This window comes from Sapajus apella, unplaced genomic scaffold, assembly GCF_009761245.1.
Source record: "Sapajus apella isolate SASKATOON/1434 unplaced genomic scaffold, GSC_monkey_1.0 scaffold25, whole genome shotgun sequence".
NCBI lineage: Eukaryota > Metazoa > Chordata > Mammalia > Primates > Cebidae > Sapajus > Sapajus apella.
Genome location: NW_022436965.1, coordinates 10,752,325 through 10,767,698, shown reverse-complemented (window position 1 = coordinate 10,767,698; position 15,374 = coordinate 10,752,325). Strand labels below are relative to the sequence as shown.

Genomic DNA, 15,374 nt, shown 5'->3' with positions numbered 1-15,374 from the left:
AGCTTGTTTTCTCGGCCCGGGGTAAAATGCGCAGCCAGCAGGCCCAATGAGCGTCAAAGGGAAGGGGCAGGGGTGGTCTCTTCTGCGGATGCACTTTGGCTCCTCCCGAGTCCTACGAGTTTAAACTTCGCCACACCAAACATGGCTTCCTCGCGGTTCTGCTCCCTCTTTTATCGCTCTCCCAGTTTTCGGCCACACTCAACATGGCTCTAACCGAAGGCTGCATTCCTGTGGCACCGTCTCGGGACAGTTCTCGCGAGGCTTTCCTGGGCCCTACTGCTCCCGCCCTGCCTCGCGCCGCCGCCACAGCCACTGCCGCTGGCGCCGCTCCTTCTCCGTGTCAGTTGTTGGGCTGTAATGGCGACTGGGCCGCCCCTGCCGAAGTGACTCCCGGGCGGGGGAGCGGGGCCAAACCTGCGCCAGAGGGAACTGCAGAGAACTGCAGCTCGGGGGGTGGCTTGCCCTAGAGGAGGGGAGGCAACCTTTCCTCCTCGTCTTCCTTCCCAGCGGACCGGCGGATCCCCGGAGCCGGTGCGAGGCGGGCACCCGGTGCGTCCCCGGAGCGGGGAGGCCAGGCCGGGCAGCCCTGGGGCCGGTCGGGGCGGCGTCACTGCACCCTCCGCCAGGCCCCGCGGGATGCACCGTGGGAGCCGAGGGCGGAGGCGACACTCTCAGGTGAGCCGCAGGAGGACCTGGTTGGGACCGTTGAGTCTCGCTCAGCCTCAGCTGTCTCTGTCCGCGGTCCCGGGTCCCCGGTGGCGGCGAGAGAGGCGGGGCCGGGCGCGGGGAGTCTTGGCCCTGCTTGGCGTCCCCGTTGGGGAACCTCCCTTGGTTCTGAGGCTTTTCCGGGACCTGGGTTTCGGGTCCCACCAGTGCCTGCTGAAGACGGAATTTCCTTCGTTCCCTGCCAGTGTCCTCCCCCCTCGTCCGCCCCTTCTCTAGCCTGCAAAGAGGTAAGATACCTCTCGTCTTTGGTCTCCGGAGAAGTGCCCCTTCTCCATTTGGAGATCAGGCATATTTGGGGAGATTCCGGGGACTGGCTTCAATAGCAGGGATGATCAATTTCTGTTCCTTTTCGGTGGGGATCACATTCTCAAGTATAGGGAAAACTTTGATCTACTCTAGTCTAGCGGCTACTGAATGTAGTCTACCGATTTATTCACAGATAATTTAGGAAGAGATTTAACAAGCTTTATGTTTTGGAAGTTGTCGGTATTTTCCTCCGCCTTCATTTAAATGTAGCTCAACATGCTAAGTAATATTTAGCTAATGTCACAAGATATGAATTGGAATTTGCCTGGATTTATAATTTTCAGATAGGAAGTTGCACATAGTTATAGATTTTAATATTTTAATGCAATAGCAAATCCTTCATATGGGAAAAAACAGGTTGTCAGAAGTGGTGATTAATTTTCATGTACCCCACCTGATTGTTTTGTTTTGATGGTGATGCTTGTTTTGAATTTGGGGAAGTCGTTATTGTTGCCATGTTAACGATACCTCCTGCCCTGTATTTGAAGAGTTTTAAAGGAAAGACTATCTTTGGCAGAGCTCGTAGCAACCTGAAAAGTTCTGTAGAAACACTGATAGAATACTAAAAGTTGCCCTTTATTCTAAAAATTTCTTAGTTTAAAATACCGTTTTTAAACAAGGAAATGCACTGCTAATGACATGGAACTGTGACGTTTAGCTGTTAGACCCATGCTGAAAGTTGCTTCAAAGCCATGGGCATGAAATAATTAGTTTTGGTGTGCTAAATTGACAAATTCCATTTAATGTAATAAAATAAATCTGAATCATTTGAACCGTGATTGCATCAAATTTAAGATGCTGTAATCTGAAAATAAACTTCAAGCTAGAATACATTGTATGTGTGGATAAATGCAAGTGTATCTCTATCTCTTCTGTTCATCCTCAGTAGCAGAACTGTATGTATGTAGAGATGGCAAGTTATATATGTAAAAAGTTTCATTCATATGTGAAAGAATTGCTTTGATTTTCTGAGATAAATTGGTGTGTGTGTCATGTAAGAGCGTTAATACTTGAATAATCAACCTGTGGGGCAATCAATTTATGAATTATAAAGTTTTTGAATTTTTTCCTTCTTTTGTCAGTCTTTTGCCCATTTTATAACACTTCTACCATAGCATGAGCAGAAGTAAGGAGATGAAGTCCCGCTATAATCAATTTTATTTGTTAAATTGCTATAAGTTATAGTGGGAGCAAAAAAGTTGTCTAAAATAACTGACATCATTATTTGGTGTGCTTCCATATACATTATTTTATTTGGTCTTTACTGTGATCTTGTGAAATAGGTATGGCAGATATCATTTTGCAATTGTGTAAACCGAGACACAGAATCATTTATGTGAATACCTCTCATTTCTGCAGATAATCTGGAATTTTATTTTTAATATTAATATAGGTAATCTGACATTTGGCATTTTTTTAAAATATTTAAAAAATTATTCTATTTTTGTTCCTTTTTACATGCCCCTTATGCTGATGATCATCAGTTCCTTAAAAACATTAGTATTTTTATAATATCTTGTTAATTATTGACAAATCGTGAATTATAATGGATCACTTTACTTCTTTATGTATATACTTTTTGCTTGAACAAGATTTTTAAAGTGTAGTTCATTTATTGTCTTTCACTTTGTTTGGATACTCAGTTCTGTCCTCTTTATTCTTCCAGTCATTTACACTCTTCGTTATATAAAACAAATATCAAGCCACATGATCAGTAGCATAATTGAAAAGTAGTAGCATCTTGATTTTATTGTTGAGACAACTGATTATTTAGAAAGTTAATTCTCTGTGTATAATTATGATTGTTATTTTTGCAATGTGAGGGAAACTGAAATAATTTTTCTTACTGACTTTTCCCATGTCCAAAAATTTTAGTGTCATAGTTAAAAATAAATAGATTGCATAGTATTTTTTTCTGTATTGATTTTTTTTTGTTGTTCATTGTTACCATAAGTGTGATTTTTTTATTTACTTGTGGTTATTTTGGGTTATTCTTTCCCTTTCTCATCTGGTCTGCAAGTTCCATGATGGCAGAGATCCTTTATTCACTATTATGCACCCAGTGCCTAGCATATGTTAATATAGTCAATAAATACTAGTTGAGGAAATTGACTAAAGAGTGGTCCCAGGATAATATTTTAAAAGCAAAACAAAACAAAAAACTAGTTCTTAGTTCCTCGGCACACCTCAACTCTTGGGAATATGTTCCAGAGATATGCTCACATTTGTTAGGTAGCAGGGGAATGACATCCTGGGATTAAAAAGTCACTGAAAATAAGCCACAGTGGAAATTTTATTGACTATTTTAATGATTTGCCTAGGAGCTCTGGCAATGGTTATGGTAATTTAAAGAAAATAGAAACTTTAAGACCCTAACCTGTTATACTAGTATTACAGTATTGTAATAACTTTGTAATTACAGGCTTGTAATAACTTTTTTTTTTTGAGTTGGAGTTTCGCTCTTGTTGCCCAAGATAGAGTGCAATGGCACGATCTCGGCTCACTGCAACCTCCGCTTCCCAGGTTCAAGAGATTCTCCTGCCACGGCTTCCCAAGTAGCTGGGATTACAGGCTTGTGCCACCATGCCTGGCTAGTTTTTTTGTATTTTTAGTAGAAATGGGGTTTCACCCTGTTAGCCAGGCTGGTCTCGAACTCCTGACCTTAGGTGATCTGCTTGCCTTGGCTTCCCAATGTGCTGGGATTACAGGCGTGAGCCACTAAGTCCAGCCAGGCTTGTAATAACTTTAAGTCACTTCTTAATCACAGCATTGGGAGTTTAAATTCTTCAAGGCCATCTAGTCCAATTCCCGTATTTTATACATATGAAAACAGAGGTTGTGTAGGGGTGATATCTCACACATAGTTGATTTCATAACTGGAAGAAGAATCTACTACACAGCTGCTGAGTCTATAATATTTCAGATAATTATAAAATCAGAGCATAATTGTGATCAACTGGCAGTCTAATCAGTATTAATTAAAAACTCAAAATGACCCTTTTTTTCATGAATCAAAAGTATTAACTTAAAAATGAATCTGATCCCTCTTCTTTGTAATTGGTACTATGAATTGATACCATTGACGCAACCTTTTGGAAGGAGATTTGGCATTTTGTAACAAAATTAAAAGTGTATATACTCTTTCATAAAATCATTTCCTGTTTAGGAGTTTATCTTACATAAATTTTAACACAGCACAGGAATTCTATAAGAAAGTTTATGTTAGCATTACTATGCAGTTGTTAGCAGGTTTCAGGATATCTATATTAACTTCATGAGCAGCAGCTGAGCATATCTTTCAGCTCCTGGGACCGTGCAGTGGATTTTCTGGGTTCAAAACCTAACTGCACCACTTTCGAGCTGTGACTCTTGGCAAATTACTTAAAGTCAACTATAAATTGGATATGCTGGTAGTTCTCATTTTACAGGGATACGATGAGAATTAAATGAGTTAACACTTATACCTTAAGTAAGCATAATAAGCACCACATAAGTGTTTGCCGTTACTATTATGTATTGACATGGAAGAATGTTCATGATATAAAATTGAGTAAAAAAACGAGTTGCATTACAGAATGTGATTTATTAAAAAAAAAAAAATAGGGCTGGGCACGGTGGCTCATGCCTGTAATCCCAGCACTTTGGGAGGCCGAGGTGGGTGGATCACAAGGTCAGAAGTTCAAGACCAGCCTGGTCAACATAGTGAAACCCCATCTCTACTAAAAATACAAAAATTACCTGTGCACGGTGGTGTGTGCCTGTAGTCCCAGCTACTCGGGAGTCTGAGGCATGAGAATTGCTTGAACCCAAGAGGTGGAGGTTGTGGTGAGCCGGGATGGTGCCACTGCACTCCAGCCTTGGCAACAGAATGAGACTGTCTCAAAAACAACAACAACAAAAAACACATGGACAAATAAATGTAGTTTTGTTTTCATTTTGCATGTGACTAGAAAAAGGTCTATTTGGACAGACATAAAACCATTACGTGTGTTATCCCTGGGGGAGTGGATGACTTTCCTTTTTAACTTTAGATGTTGTGTATGGTTTTACTGTAAGACTCACTTATAATTATTGAAACTTTTTTCTAAAAAAATTGAAGTAAATTTTTTCTTGTATTTTATAGTGATATAAATGCATTTTTTGAATGTAATTTTTAGAAATCTATCCATTTCATCAACAGAATATCTCATAATTAGATCCTATGTCAAAACTTTTGTTGATGGAAGGGCCAGGACTCAGTGGCTAACACCTGTAATCCCAACTCTAAGAGAGGATGAGGCGGGTGGGTCACTTGAGGTCAGGAGTTCGAGACTGCCTGGCCAACATGGGGAAAACTTGTCTTTACTAAAAATATGAAAACTATGCAGGCATGGTGGCAGGCCTGTAATCCCAGCTGCTGGGGAGGCTGAGGCAGGAGAATTGCTTGAACCAGTGAGGTGGAGGTTGCAGTGAGCCAAGATTATGCCACTGCACTCCAGCCTGGGTGACAGAGCAAGACTCTTATCTCAAAAAATGCAAAACAAAAAACAAACTCAACTTTTGTTGGCCAGGTGCAGTACTGGTGCCTGTAATCCTAGCACTTTGGGAGTCTGAGGCAGGCAGATCACCTGAGGTTAGGAGTTAGAGACTAGCCTGGCCAATTTAGGGAAACCCTGTCTCTACTAAAAATAAAAAAAACTAGCTGGGCATGGGCACCTGTAATCCCAGCTACTAGGGAGGCTAAGGCAGGAGAATCACGTGAACCTAAGAGGTGGAGGTTGTAGTGAGCCAAGATCTCACCAATGCACTCCAGCCTGGGCGACAGAGCGAGACTTCATCTCAAAAACAAAAAACAAAAACACACACAAAATTTTTGTTGGTGGAAGGTTGAAATTTAGGAAAATCTGTAATAAAGATATTTGTTTTTCTGCTAGCTTTGTAACCTTAAGTCTTACTTCTTAATTTATGAAGTAAACCCGTAGGCTAGATCAGTGTTTCTTAAATGTAGGATTCCTAAACAGTGCACTGAGGTAAGTCCTCACTTAATATTGTCCATAAGTTCTTGGAAACTGCAACTTCTGGTCACAGCAAACATTAAACTTCTAAGACCCCAAACACCTCTAATGTTAAACATTGAAATAAATGTGACCTACGTGTAGATTTAAGACATACTAAGAAAAGTCAAGTAAGATAAATATTTACCCACTTATTTCAGTTCAGGATGGCAAGTGGCTGGAGCCTGTCCCGACAAGCATCGCAGGTAGCATTTATACACATGTGTGCGCTCTCTCTCTCTCTCTCTCTCTCTCTCTCTCTCTCTGTCTGTCTGTCTCTCTCAGACTGGGACCATTTAGACATGCCAATTCATGTCAGTTCACCTAATGCGTGCACCTCTGTGATGTAGGAGGAAACTGGAGTATACAGAGAGAAGCCACAGAGTCATGGGGAGAACATGCAAACTCCACACAACATGGTAGCCCTGGCAGGAAGTCAAATCTTTTTATTCTCATCAAAATTGTAAAGAAATGACATTGAATGAAACTGTGTTATAGAGGACCTGCTGTACTGTGGAACACCATTGTAACTCACATGGACACTATGGGATATTTGAGAAATTTCCAGGGAAACAGCAATATTGGATAGCTGTGGGATAGTTAACATCTGGAGAACACCGCTCAAACTACCAGTTTGAGATAGTGCACAAAAGATTGTGTGACATTCTTTCTGATGAGAGTGTGTCTTCAAAAGCTAGGTTTTGGGAGGTTGCTGTGATAAAAAGCAAGTACTGTGCAAAAATCAATTTGGAGCAGTAAATGAAGGTGATGGCGTCCAAAGTGATTTCAAGATTTGAGAAACTGTGTAATGCCTAGTAGGTGCATACACCCTGTTAAGTAATTGTGGAGATTGTAGGAGCTGAGATCGTGCCACTGGTGACAAAGCAAGACTCCATCTCAAAAAAAAAAAAAAAAAACACTCAAGCCAGCGTCATCCTTACCCCTCACTGTCATACTGAGGGTTCTGTGCACTGACAAGTTTGGGAACCTCTTGAACTTTTGACCAGGACACCCACCATAAGCAACATATTTTCCAGGTGCCAGGTGTGGTGGCTCACGCCTGTAATCCCAGCACTTTGGGAGGCCGAGGTGGGAGGATCATGAGGTCAGGAGTTTGAGACAGCCTGACCAGCATGGTGAAAACACATCTCTACTAAAAGTACAAAAGATTAGTTGGGCATGATGGCGCATGCCTGTAGTCCCAGCTACTCGGGAACCTGAGGCAGGAGAATTGCTTGAATCTGGCAGGTAGAGGTTTCAGTGAGCTGAGATCGTACTGATGCTCTCCAGCTGGGCAATAGAGCAATATTCTGTTTCAAAAAAAAAAACAAAACAAAACAACAACAACAAAAAATATATATATATATATATTCTCCGTGTTCCGTGCTTCCAGAGGTTGATTTTTTACATTTATCTTTTTTATTTTTTAAAAAATAAAAAGAATAGACGTGTGTTACATGTATATGTGTATATATAATGAAACAAACGTTTCACTTTTAAAGTTTCACTTTAAGAAGCCCTCACGGCCAGGCGCAGTGGCTCATGCCTGTAATCCAGCACTTTGGGAGGCCGAGGGAGGCAGGATCCCTTGAGGTCAGGAGTTTGAGATCAGCCTGGCCAACATGATGAAACAACATCTCTACTAAAAATACAAACAAGTTAGCCGGGCATGGTGATGTACACCTGTCATCCCAGCTACTCAGGAGGCTGAGGCCGGAGAATCACTTGAATTTGGGAGGTAGATGTTGCAGTGAGCCGAGATTGCATGACTGCACTCCAGCCTGGGCAACAGAGAGACTCTGTCTCAAAAAACAAAAAAAAAAGTCCGCACTACTTTCAATACACCTGATATTTGCAAATCAGTTCTATTTAGTTCCATTAAAAAAAAATGCTGGCTCCAATCCACCATATTAATTTGTTTTGCTTTGTTTTTAACCTGCTAATGGGTTATGACTACACACTTGAAAGCATGAGGCTGGTTGACTCCTAATGTCCAGCTTTAATACAGGTTGTTTCTCTAGTTATAAATGAAGTTAGACTACACTTTAGCTTTTATTTTAGATTTGAGTTGGGGGTATACATGTGCAAGTTCATTACTTGGATATATTGCATCATGCTGAGGTTTGGACTTCTATTGAATGTATCACTGAAATAGTGAATGTAGTACCCAGTTGGTAGTTTTTCAACCTTTACCCCTTACCCCTCACTTTCCACTTTTTTTTTTTTTTTTTTTTTCCTTGAGACAGAGTCTCACTCTGTCACCCAGGCTGGAGTGCAGTGGCACAATCTAGGCTCACTGCAACTTCTGCCTCCCAGGGTTAAGTGATTTTCCTGCCTCAGTCTCTTGCCCCAGCCTCCCAAGTAGCTGGGACTGCAGGTGGGAGCCACCGTGCCTGGCTAATTTTTTGTATTTTTAGTAGAGACGGGGTTTCACCATGTTGACCAGGCTGGTCTCGAACTGGTAGGCTCAAGTGGTCTGCCACCTTGGCCTCCCAAGGTGTTGGGATTACAGGCGTGAGCCATCGCGCCTAGCCTTTTCCCACTTTTGGAGTCCACAGTCTCTTGTTTTCAGCTTTATTATTTATTTATTTGTTCTAATTGTACTTTAGGTTCTGAGATACATATGCAGATCATGCAGGATTGTTGCATAGGTACACACATGGCAAGGTAGTTTGCTGCCTCCATACCCCCATTTCTCCATGCCAGGAGAAATACCTGGCATTTCTCCCCACGTTAACCCTCTCTACCCTCCACTGTCTGTCCCCTAGCCCCCCACAGCAGACCCCAGTGTGTGACACTTCCCTGTCTGTTTTTACCCATTGTTTAGACCTCACTTAGAACGTGTGATACTTGATTTTCTGTTTCTGTATTAATTTGCTTAGGGTAATGGCCTCCAGCTGCATCCGTGTTGCTCCAAAGGACATGATCTCATTCTTATTTATGGCAGCATAGTATTCCATGGTGTATATGTACCACATTTTCTTGATCTGATCTGTTGATGGGTATTTAGGTGATTCCATGACTTTTCTATTATGAATAGTGCTGTGATAAACATACTAGTGTAGATGTCTTTTTGATAGAATGACTTATTTTCCTTTGGATAGATATCCAGTAGTGGGAATGCTGGGTCTAATGACAGTTCTAAGTTCTTTGAGAGTTCTCCATATTGTTTTCCACAGCAGATGAACTAATTTACATTCCCACTAGCAATGTACAATATTCCCTTTTGTCTGCATCCTTGTCACTAGTTGTTTTTTTTAACTTTTTAATAATAGCCATTCTGACTGGCATGAGATGGTGTGGTTTTAATTTGTATTTTCCTGGTGATTAGTGATGCTGAGCATTTTTTTCATATGTTTGTTGGTCACTTATATGTCTTCTTTTGAGAAGTATCCATTTATGTCCTTTGCTCACTTTTTAATGGGGTTTTGTTGTTTTTTTTTTCTTGTTCATTTAAGATTCCTGGTAGATTCTGGATCTTATTCCTTTGTCAGATGTATAGTTTGCAAATTTTTTTTTCCCATTCTTTAGATTACCTCTTTACTTTGTTGATTGTTTTTTTGCTATGCAGAATCTCTTTAATTTAGTTAAGACTTGTTTATTAATTTTTGTTTTGTTGCATTTGCCTTTGAGGATTTAGTCATAAATTCTTTGCCTATGCCAAAGTGCCAAAGAGTTTTTCCTAGGTTTTCTTATAGGATCTTTACAGTTTGAGGCTTTACATTTAAGTCTTTAATACCTGAGTTAATTTTTGTGTGTGGTAAAACGTAGAGGTCCAGTTTCGTTCTTCTGCATATGCTAGCCAGTTTTTTTTTTTTTTTCTTTCTTTTTTAAGTAGGTGTGCAGCTTTATTTCTGAGTTTTCTATTCTGTTACCTTGATATATGTATCTGTTTTTGTATTGGTAACATGCTGTTTTGGTTAGTATAGCCTTGTAGTATAGTTTGAAGTTGTGTAATATGATGCCTCTGGTTGTGTTCTTTTTGCTTGGCTATAATAAGGCTCTTTTTTTGGTTCCATATGAATTTTAGAATTGTTTTTTCCAATTTGTGAAAAATGATGATAATTTGATGGGAATTGAATTTTTGGGTTGTTTTGGGCATTGTATGGTCATTTAAATATTTATTCTTTCAATCCATGAGTATGGAATGTTTTCCCGTTTGTGTCATCTGTGATTTCTTTCATCAGTGTTTTGTAGTTTCCCTTGTAGAGCTCTTTCACCCCCTGGTTAAATTTATTCCTGGATATTTTATTTTATAATAAAAGGCTAGAGTGCAGTAGTGCAGTCATAGCTCACTGCAGTCTTGACCTCTAAGGCTCAGTTGATCCCCCAGCCTCAACCACCTGAGTATTGAGACTGCAGGTGCATGCCACCACACCAGGCTAATTAAAAAAAAAATTTTTTTAGAGACTCGGTCTCCCAGGCTGATCTTGAACTCCTGGACTCAAACAGTCCTCTTACCTTGGCTTCCCAAAATGCTGGGATTACAACCTTGAGCTATTGCACCTGGGCTTAACATTTTTAAATGAAAAATAACTATTCTCAACAATAAAAAGCAGTAAGTGGCATTGTTAGACATTTTTCAACCCCTTTCAATGTCTGGTTTAATAGAAGATATCTGGATTCTCATATCTGGATTCTCATATCTGCTTCTGCATTCAGTCTACTGTGCTATCATATGTCATATGGCCTTTGGAAATCCCCATTATACACTCATAAGAGAATGAGAATAAAAAAGACAAAGTCTTAATATTATGGAAATAGTTTGATTTCAAAGATGCTTCCTGAAAGAGTCTGAGAGACCCTCAAAGATCTCTGAATCACACTTTTGAGTACTGGTAGTATAGATTATAAATTCAGACTAGAAAAGAACCTTACAGGTCATATGGTCACCTCTTCTTCAGGTCACTTCTTCTTGTAGTTGTTTCTGGTTTATGCAGCTTGATGACTGAGATAAGGAATACCTCATTCGTTTTTTGTGGGATAATCATGAGCTGGCTTTTGGAGATGGTAAGTTTGATGTGCCTTTCAGATTTCTAAATAAGCAGTTTGATATGTGAGTTAGGATTATCAGAGGTAAAATCTGGAGTTTTGGTAGTTATTGGCAGATAGTTGGTTTTGAAAGCCTTTTGCAAGAGTGAGGTTGCCCAGTGAGAGAGTATAGTGTTAGAAGCAAAAAAGCTGAAAGTCAAATCCTCCTGAACTTCAAGGTTTAAAAGCTATATGGAGAAAGACTAGCTAGTAAAGGAGACAGAAAGAGAACTAGAGAAGTGGGAAAATCGGAGTGTAGCATACAGAAGTCAAAGGAACAGAGTGTTTTTAGAGATTGGTCAATTGTAATGAAGCTGCCCAAGAGGTCAAGTAGGTTGAGGATTGAAAATACCTGTTAGATTTGGAGATGAAGAGGTTTTTGGTCATTTTAATGAGAGCTGTTATGGAGAAATGGGGATGGCAACCACATTGGAGTTGCTCGAAGAGTGATTGAAAAGTCTAAATGGACACTGAATGTATTCAACTTTTTTGAGAAGTTTGTGAAGGAAAAAGCAGTGGAGAAAGATAGTGAGTTAAGGGAATTTTTTGTTTGTTTTTTTTTTTAGGTAAGAAAACTTGACTAGATATAAATGCTGATAGGAAGAGTCTCAGAGAGGAGAGGAGATTGGAGACACATGTGAAAGGAAATAATTTGATGGTGTGGTTTCTTGAGAGAACCTGGGTGTGCAGATCCAGAAACAGGTGGAATATTCTTATGGCTCCTTTTCTGCAAAAGTTACTTGTTCTTTTCCCATTCTCTCTCTCTATATGATCTCTAAGCCTGCATGTTAAAGAGAGGAAGTTAAATATAAATGTAATTATTTTTAATTTCTTGGCTACTGTTTTGTGTGAGCTTTTGTACTTCTCCCATGAGGTTGATATTTTGGTAATATTTGAAATGGGGGGTCTTTATTGGCTTTAGATCATGTTTGCTGTCAAGCAGTCAAACTTTTAAAGTCACATCCTTTTTTGATTTATAGATGTCTGTGTTTTTTATTTATCTCATTTTAACAGAATTCTTTTTATACCATCTAGTAGCTTTACTGAAATTGTGTTGCTATTTTGTATTGCCAAGGTAAATTCATCCTTGGCTAACTTTTGGAGGTTATTATTACTTTGATCTTTGGTTTATATTAAATTTAATTAATTAATTAATTAATTTTGAGGCAGAGTCTCGCTCTGTTGCCCAGGATAGAGCGCAAGTAGTGAGATTTCTGCTCACTGCAACCTCCACCTCCTGGGTTCAAGCAATTCTTCTGCCTCAGCCTCCTGAGTAGCTAGGATTACCGTGCCTGGCTAATTTTATATTTTTAGTAGAGATGGGGTTCTCCATGTTGGTCAGGCTGGTTTTCGAACTCCCCACCTCAGATGATCCACCCACCTCAGCCTCCCAAAGTGTTGGGATTACAGGTGTGAGCCACTGTGCCCGGCCTATATTTTATATGATACAATTAGTATGTCGAATACAGTTTCTTTCATTCCTCACGCTATTTGACTTTAATATGAACAAAGCCCTATTGTTTGTGTAGGCTTTGATTTTTTTTTTTTTTCATGAAGCAACTTGTTTCTCTATAAGATGCTAATCTCATTGTAAAGTGAACACTAGAATAATGAGTCACTACAATGAATAATAAAAGTATTCTTCCTTTAATTGTTTTTGTTTTGGTTTTTTTACATATGGTCTCACTCTCTCGCCCATGCAGTGGCACAATCACTACTTACCCCTCCTCTCGAGACTCAGGTGATCCTTCTCTCTCAGCCTCCTGAGTAGCTGGAACTATAGGCATGAACCACCATGCCTCGCTGATTTTTGTATTTTTAGTAGAGTCAGTGTTTTGCCATTTTGCCCAGGCTGGTGTTGAACTCTTGGGCTCAAGTGATCTGCCTGCCTCGGCCTCCCAAAGTGCTGGAATTACAGACATGAGCCACCACATTTGACCTTTACATTTTAAGAATTTTAAGAAGCTTGCAGTATAGTAAGGAGACTTACTAAAGTGATATAAGTGCTATATTACTGGTTTCTGAGAACTGTGGCAAGGGCATAAGAGAGGAAAGAAAGGAAACAATGGCCAACATTTGATCCTTTAACAACATAAATATGATCACTGTCAGATCTTGAATGATCTTGTGCCCTTCCTTCTCCAGCTTTGTCTCTCTCAAGTTTCCTTCTCCAACACACAGGATTTTTGGTTTCTTAAAATATGTCATGCTTCCTTCTGGTCTCAGGGATGTTTCTGCATATTGTTCCTACTCCTGGGAAAGCTTTTTCTTGCTTACCTTAGCTAACTCCTTTATCTATCCTTTTAGGTCTTAGCTCAAATGACCCTTTTCTCTCCACTTCCCAGATTGGATGAGTTCTTTCTGTTATGTGCTGCCATAGCACTTCTCTTTTTCCTCATTTTCATCCTATTTGTAATATTTGTTAACTGTTAACCTTTAGACTCTGTGAGGGTGGGAGCCATGTGGTTTTTTTCATTGCTGTACCCAAACTGCTTAGGAGTATTTATTAAATGAATGGGTGGCATGAGTCAGATTGAAGAAGAGGTTTTCATGGCTGTGGAAGGATATCAATCTGATCCAGCAATGGAGGGAATAAAGGAGTTTGCTGAAACAACTCACCTGCCCTGTTTAGGAGGGATGTGAGAATAAAAAACTTCATCTGTAGACATTTGTGAGGAAGTCTCATCCTTTGGGGGTGAGTTTGATAATAGTTGAGGCACATAGGTTAAAGGAGCATTCTCTAAAAAAGTTAAAGGGTGGCTAGGCATGGTGGCCTATGCCTGTGATCCCAGTACTTTGGAAGACTGAGGTGAGAGGATCTCTTGAACCCAGGAGTTTGAGACCAGCCTGGACAACATATCAAGACCCCAAAAAATAAAAAAAATAAGTCTGGCATGGTGGTGGCATGTGCCTGTAGTCCTAGCTACTTGGGAGGCTAAGACAAGAGAATTGCTTGAGCCTAAGAGATTGAGGCTGCAGTGAGCTGTGATTGTACCATTTCTCTCCAGGTTGGGCAACAGAGTGAGACCTTGCTTAAAAAAAGGAAAGAAAAGAAAAGAAGAAATTAAAGTGCAGCGATGTAATTTATGGAGGAGAAGTTCTTGAGATGGCAATCTAGGTGGGAAAGCAAGGTGCTTTATGATGATGAGATTATGGGAGAGGATAGGGGATTGTTGTTATAGATGGTGGCTGAGTTGGAATATTATGAGAGGCATTATGTGAAGTGACTATTAGAGGGCTTCAGAGATTTTCAGCAGAGCTGGATTTAATTTCCAGTTGTGTCACTTACTAGCTGAATGACCTTGGTCTAGTTCCATAGTCTGTCTGATGCTGTTTCTTTATTGGTAAAATGGATATAAGGAAACTTGCCTCATAGGTTGCGATAGAGATTAAATAATATATGGGAAAAAATAAAGTCCTTGGCCCACATAGAAGGATACATAAAATGATATAGCTGTGATTATTACCTTGTTAATTGTCCTCACGCTAACCTCCTCATAGTGTTAGAGGTCTATAATTTTGGCTTCTGGTTTAAAGGCAGTATGGCTGCCAAGTGTTCTGGAGCTTTGGAAGACCAATATTCTCAGGTGGTGGAGGGATAGGATCAGTTCTCTCCCTTGATGTTCATCTTTATGGAATCAACAGTGGTTTTGGAAGCTTCAGGCTTCAAAGAGTAGGACTGAAGATAATCACTAGAGCTGTAGTTCTCAAAGCTGGCTATGTTTTGGGATCCCTGTGGACCTTTAAAAATACAAATTTTGGGAACTATTCTCAGACCTGCTGATTCAAAATCTCTTGAAGGTGGGCATGTTTGTTTTTAAAATGTTATCCAGATAATTGTCTTTCTAATGCTATGTGAGAAAGCATGCTCAGGAGACAAGAACTCTGCACCTGCTTGGAGGAGGACATTGTGTGGCTGCTCTGGAACTCACTTCAATGGGAATGATTGGGAATGTATGTGTGGGTTATTTGGGAGAAAGTTATCTTTATAAAAAGGCTTAAGAACAGCAGGGTGCAGTGGGTCACACCTGTAATCCCAGCACTTTGGGAGGCTGGGCAGATGGACCACCTGAGGTCAGGAGTTTGAGACCAGCCTGGCCAACATGGGGGAAACCTCGTCTCTACTAAAAATACAAAAATTAGCCGGACACGGTGGTGCACACCTATAGTCCCAGCTACTTAGGAGGCTGAGGCTGGAAAATCGCTTGAACCCTGGAGGAAAAGTTTGCAATGAGCCAAGATTGTGCTACTGCACTCCAGCCTGGGCAACAGAGCAAG

General features: G+C 40.3%; 1 protein-coding gene across 12 annotated transcripts in view; it reads left to right on the top strand.

Annotated features, from left to right (window-relative positions):
- Positions 1-300: 300 nt before the first annotated feature.
- Positions 301-15,374, top strand: part of CEP350 (centrosomal protein 350) — a 151,700-nt gene continuing 136,626 nt past the window's right edge. For 9 of the 12 annotated variants that reach the window (XM_032291254.1, XM_032291248.1, XM_032291253.1 and 6 more), the window contains exon 1: positions 301-675. In XM_032291254.1, the coding sequence (XP_032147145.1) occupies positions 637-675 (39 nt within the window). In that variant the 5' untranslated portion in view covers positions 301-636. The other 3 variants (XM_032291249.1, XM_032291245.1, XM_032291256.1) reach the window with 2 other exon arrangements.